The following is a 6,562-nucleotide window of genomic DNA, read 5'->3' as shown; positions in this document are numbered from 1 at the left end:
AAAAAAAAAAAAAAAAAAAAGATACTATTGTGATAACTGGCAAAATTTGAACATGGATTCAATACTAAATAATATCAGATCAGACGTTATTTTCTACATTCAATGATTGCACTTTGGGTATCTAAGGGATTGTTTTTAGGAGACACAGTTTGAGGTATTTAGGAGTAAATTCATGACCTCTATAACTTATTCTCAAACAATTCAGGAAAAATAAGAGCAAGAATAATACCTACATTATCATATATTTAATGTGATATGTGTGTGTGTGTGTGTGTGTGTGTGTACACACATTGAGATAGCAAGAAAGCAAATGCAAAAAATGTTACCAATGGGTGAATCTAGGTGAAGAATACATGTGAGTTCCCTGGAATATTCTTGCCACCTTTCTGCAGGTTTAAATTTCCCCTCGTAAAACATTTTATTAGAAAAATCTCTTATACATACTAAAATATTCACAGATGAAATACTAAGATGCCTGGAATAAATACTGAAGCAAGGCAGTGGGTGGGGCCAGAAGCTGAAAATGGTTAAAGCTGGGAACTGGGAGCACAGGACTTCATTCATGACATTATTCTGTTTACTTTGATATATATTTAGAAATTTCCACAATAAAGCAATTTTGAAAAATTCTTGCACAGAAAGTAACATTGCCAAACCCAGATATTTTCAGGAAGCGATCCTCACTCATTAGAAAGTCAACTTGGAGCTGGTTCAGTAATCCCTGGTTTACAGCCTATTCCTTCTAAGTTTCATATGCCAAAAGCTCTTGCCTCTAGCTTTCCCCACCCTCTCTTTGTAAAAGAAGGCGCCAGAAAGCACAAAACCGAAATTTTCACTTAGTCTCTCTCCTCTTTCCATTTTATAGAGGCAACATATATATAGTGTCCCCTGACTACTGACTATTCCATCAGGCAGCATACAGCAAAAGATCAAAGGCATGAAAGAAAACACCGAATACAATGTTTTCACTCTCATATGTCATCTCCTACCAACATATATTCTGCATTCTACATAAAGAGTACATGTTTTTTATATGCACACATAGACATATATATGTAACACACAACAACTTATATGTAATCTTAGTAAACTGAAAACAGGAATGCTGATCAATTCTGACAGTCCTCATTGCTGTAACCATGTGTAGTTGTCCAGTGTACCCAACGGACCAGCACTGACTGGCTGGGCCAGGGGCAGGACTGGAAGAGGGGCCCTCGGAGCTGGGGCTCCACTGCCTTGGGAAGGTCAGGACAACATGTGGCAGCCTGAGGCTCAGGACACTTCTCTACCCCAGCCTGCCCACTCCTATAGCCTTGCTGACTTTCAAGGTACCCCAACACACAAATGACCTAGAGAAGAATCCAAAGCAAAAGTGGGGTAAGAGGGGGGAATACTGTCAGGGGAGCTTCATGGGCCTGCCTAGGAAAAGACAGGTTTCAGGGTGGGAGGAGAAGAGAATCCTGATGGGTTTGGTGTCTACCTATAGTTAAAGGCTTCACAGAATAGAGGATGCTTCCCCATCCACGGGGAAGGAGCATCAGAGATCCCCCCAAACAGATAACCTCTTGGGGTTGTGGAAGACGAACGATGCCCGAGTGTGAGACAGCTGCCCGCCTTCCCTCCCAAGCAGTACCTGACTGAATCAGGTATTATGAGCTTTACTGCCTCTCTTTGACAGCTGCTAATCTCCTTTTAAGCAGGAGGGTAAGTCCTGAAGTTTGGTTTCGTCTTGTTCTTTCAAGGTGCAACCTGTAGTAAAGGAATAAAAGGAGGGTGGGGGATTGGATGAAAGCCCAGAAATAGCTGCAGCAGAAATCCTAACTCCATCTATCAAAGCACCTCTGTTGGTTTTCTGTCTCCGGGACTCAGCTGCTTGGCCTGCAGAGGAAGCGGGAAGCAGTCAGATGCAAGGCACCCAGGTTACAATTCCAATGCTGCAGGCACCAGGGTCTGCAGAAGAGAATGGCCTGGTTTACGCTCCAGCTGAGGAAACTGAGGCACAGAGGATGAGGAAGGCTGCCCGTGATCACCCTGCTGTGGCCCAGGACTGCAGTTCAGACCCCAGGACTCACAGGCTGGTGCTTCTTCCACCATGGAAAATATTAAAGATCAAATAGACTGCAAACATTACTTTTAAATTTTGAAGTTGTTTCCATGTTTTTCATTTTCATTCTCCATCAGTATCACACAACTATTAGTAAGGTTTTGGGCATCAATGACTGAAATCTAGCCCAGGTTCGTTCTGATGTTTTCTCTTTTGGAATAAAATATTTCAGAAAGAAAAGAGAAACACAGGAAATTTTAGACTAAGACACAAATTAGAGACACATGAATGAATGTAATAAATTGTTCTGCCACCTTCCAGAGTGTGAATCTTCAATAGTTTATCATCCAAGTTGAAATTAGGTTAAATCTTATATTAGGGCTTTTTGTGGAGAGGACAGTAAACTTACCTACAGATCTTTGCAGGAGATGTTTTCTGTATAAAAGTAAAGAAACATACAATTAGACTTCTAAAACTTTTAAAATGCCTCTTAAAAGGAAACATTTTGATCAAGAGGCAAACAAATTATGAGTAGATTTATCAAGGGCTTAACAGCTTGCTGCACTTTAGTATTTACTGAGGCTTTTTCTGCTTGGACCAAATGAAGGATGACTCAAAATTCCAGAGTTGAGTCACTTCAGCAAAGTACTTTCACCATCAGAGCGATGTTTACTCATGAAAGACAAAATGAAGCTGGGGCCCTGTCTTCAAAAATCTCACACACTAAGATGAGGAGAGAGAAAGAAATAGATGAAATCTATATTTTAAAAAGCAATTAAGCTCTTGTTCTCTCTCTCATCTATCTATCTATCTATCTATCCATCTATCTATCTGTTTATCTATCTATCTAATCTCACTCTGTTGCCCTGGCTGGAGAGCAGTGACACGATCACTGCAACCTCAAACTCCTGGGCTCAAGCAATCCTCCCACCGCAGCCTCCTGAGTAGCTAGGACTACAGGCATGCACCACCATGTATGGCTAATCTTTTTGTTTGTTTGTTTTTAATTTTTGCAGCAGCAGGATTTCGCTATGTTGCCCAGTGGTATTGAATTCCTGGCCTCAAATGATTTTCCTGCCTCATCCTCCTAAAGCACTGGGATGACAGGCATGAGCCACTGCACCCAATCTCAACTTCTATTCTAGTTCTGTCTCTTTAAATATTCCATTCACGAATCCAGCTGACTCTGAGCAGTCCTAAAAACTATCTGGTGCAATATGAAAATTAAAAAAACACAGAAGGGACATTTTACTCCACCCCAAGAGAAAAGGGGAAAAAAGGTAGGCTGGGGAAATATAAACTTGGCATTTGAACTACTTGAAATGAAGAAATCCTGATTTGGACTCTACCCTTAACAACTCCTTTTGATGGGTCAGCTTAAGGAAATCAGATCTTTGTACTGAGAAGTAATTTGTACATGTCAACAGAGAGTAACACGTTAGCAGAGGGGGTAACACAGATTTTTCTATATTTGATAGGGGACATAAACAGGTACGATTAATCTTTTGATTAATTTTAAGCACTTCAGAAAGATTATTCTGCTAGTTGGGAACAAACTACAATTTTTGGTACCAGTTCAGGCAGTGTGAAGTATAAACATCTTGTTTAGAAGTAAAGAGCTGACAAGAAAAACATGTGGCTTACTACGAAGGCTACCTTCAGTTTTCATGTGTGCCGAAACAATAAAGTTTCCCCTGTTTAAATGAACAGATTCTATTTGTGTACAAAGCTGTGGCTTGCATCTTTAAACTTTAATCTTGACCTTGGTCCAACCCACCTCTGCAGAGCACAGGACAGGAGGCCAACCGTGCTGTACTGCCACCTGCTGGGAGGTTTGCCCTTAAGAACCAAAAGGAGGAGGGCAAAGGTGATCCGGCTCACACCTGCATAACTGCCCCCATACAGTAAATGTGTTATTCAAAAATTCTTTTTTTTTTTTTTTGAGACAAAGTCTTGCTGTCGCCCAGGCTGGAGTGCAGTGGCGCAATCACGGCTCACTGCAACCTCTGCCTCCTGGGTTCAGGCGATTCTCCTGCCTCAGCCTCCAAGTAGCTGGAATTACAGGTGCGCGCCACCACACCCAGCTAATTTTTGTATTTTTTGTGGAGACAAGGTTTCACCATGTTGGTCAGGCTGGTCTCGAGCTCATGGCCTCAAGTGATCTGCCCACCTTGGCTTTCCAAAGTGCTGGGATTACAAGCGTGAGCCACCACGCCCAGCAGTTACTAAAAAATTGAGCTAAACATAACCAAAACCTCAACAGCCTGGTGTAAGAGCAGAAATGGAGAGGAGGGACTAAAGGGATGCTCTTCCCCTTCCATGACTAGCTTGTTCACCCAGGAACTTCCAGGGCTAACGTTTCAGGCCAAAAGAGCCGGCCCCCTCCACAGAGGGGAGTAAAAGGGCACAGATCCTGAGATACAGAGAGTAAAAACAGGCAATATGTTCATTACTTAGCTCCATCTCCCAGCACTCTGGATATGGCTGAGTCCATGGCAGGCATTTTCCTTTTCAGGATCCTCAGTCCAAAATAATCTAGCAACAAGTCCCACTGAGGTCTCAGGGTTCTGAATGGGTTAATGTAACTCCTCAAAAGTCATGCTGCCAAAGGGCCAGGCATGGTGGTTCATGCTTGTAATCCCAGCACTTTGGGAGGCTGAGGCAGGAGAATCGCTTGAACCAGGAGGCAGGGACTGCAGTGAGTGGAGATCGCACCATTGCACTCCAGCCTGGGCGACAGGGCGAGGCTCTGTCTCAAAAAAAAAAAAAAAAAAAAAAAAAAAAAAACAGTCGTGCTGCCCAAATTAACAATAAATAGCTGACATTCCTCTGAGTTAGCTAGCTGAACTGCGAGGGCTACTCACTCTGCCAGGTGTGGTTCTAAGGGCTCCACATGTATTGAATCCTTTAATCCTGGGGTAAGTAACAGTCATGGGTTCTATGTTACAGAGCAGGAGAGCGGAGGCACTGAGGAAAAAGGGAAGCTGCCCACCGCCTGCCTGCCAGTCCTGCAGTGTCACCCCTGCTGGCCTCCTTAGCCACCACTCGATGTCCCCTCTGCCTGCCTGACAAGGAGAGCCCTTTCTCCCTGTCAAACTGCAAATTCCCTCCCATCCTCCCTGACTCAGCTCAAATCTCACCACTAGGGAAGCTTTCCTTGCTCCTCCCATGCCGACTTACTGGAGCTCACCTGCTGGCCCACGCATGCCCTGTGCCAGCCCAAGTGTATAGGCCAGCCCCTCCATTCAACTCTGGGTTAAGGCTAAGAAATGCATCTCCTGGGGCCCAGCTCAGTGGCTCACACCTGTAATCCCAGCACTTTGGGAGGCCAAGGCGGGTGGATCACGAGGTCAGGAGATCGAGACCATCCTGGCTAACACCGTGAAACCCCGCCTCTACTAAAAATACAAAAAATTAGCCGGGTGTGGTGGCACGCGCCTGTGGTTCCACCTACTCAGGAGGCTGAGGTAGGAGAATCACTTGGACCTGGGAGGTGGAGGTTGCGGTGAGCGGAGATTGCGCCACTGCACTCCAGCCTGGGCGACTGAGTGAGACATCGCCTCAAAAAAAAAAAGAAGAAGAAATGCGTCTCCTACATCTCTGCAGCTTTAGGCCTAGCAAAATGTTTGACATTTCATAAGTACTTGATAAACACTGAACAAATGAATAAACAAATAGGAGTATTCTATATTAAACTGTAATAAATAAGTCTGCAAGGTAGTTAGATTAATTCCTCTAGCCATGCATCGCCTTACAGTCAAACTGTGTGTGTGTGTGCATGAATACACAAATACCTTGTTGTGGGTGGTGAAAATGAACTCTACGGGTCCAGATAGTTTATTTTCATAATCTGAGAACGAAGTCTCAGGAGGTCAACTTTTACTCTCCAAAACTGATCCTAGTAAAATCTACACCCAGTAGACAAAATACTCCTAGTTGTAACATTTAACAGTCTTTGAGGTGGCGTCAAGTGTGTTCCTGATGATAAGGGATTATTTCATCAAGGCTCCTAGCTGTATCATCAGAAACATAAGTCTCATCAAGAACATATCACAGCGGCATCATGGAGCAGATTTTAACCCTAAACTGCTAAAAACCACCTACAATTCTATAAATAGGGAAAGGCCAACACATGCTTCAACCAATGTGGATGACAGACTGAAGAGGAATTCCTGACAAACTGTAAAATGGAAAGACAGAATGTATCTCACATTCGTGCAAATACATCCATATACATGTACATGCATAGGAAAAGAGTCTGAAAGAATACAGTGGTTTCGGCTGGGCGCGGTGGCTCACGCCTGTAATCCCAGCACTTTGGGAGGCCGAGGCAGGCAGATCAGGAGGTCAGGAGTTTGAGACCAGCCTGACAAACAGGGTGAAAGCCCATCTCTACCAAAAATGCAAAAATTAGCCAGGCATGATGGCGCCTATGATCCCAGCTACTAGGAGGCTGAGGCAGGAGAATCACTTGAACCTGGGAGGCAGAGGTTGCAGTGAGCTGAGATCACACCACTG

General features: G+C 43.9%; 1 protein-coding gene across 1 annotated transcript in view; it reads right to left on the bottom strand.

Moving 5' to 3' along the window:
* The window catches only part of TMEM241 (transmembrane protein 241), a 147,471-nt gene that overhangs the window by 83,565 nt on the left and 57,344 nt on the right, over nt 1-6,562 (bottom strand). Inside the window, 1 exon segment of the mRNA XM_017497626.2 lies at nt 2,454-2,479. Coding sequence (XP_017353115.1) covers nt 2,454-2,479 — 26 coding nt within the window.

Source organism: Cebus imitator, unplaced genomic scaffold, assembly GCF_001604975.1.
Source record: "Cebus imitator isolate Cc_AM_T3 unplaced genomic scaffold, Cebus_imitator-1.0 Scaffold12, whole genome shotgun sequence".
In the NCBI taxonomy this organism is placed as follows: domain Eukaryota; kingdom Metazoa; phylum Chordata; class Mammalia; order Primates; family Cebidae; genus Cebus; species Cebus imitator.
Note: the sequence above shows the minus strand (reverse complement) of the source record. Positions and strands in the feature narration are given on the sequence as shown.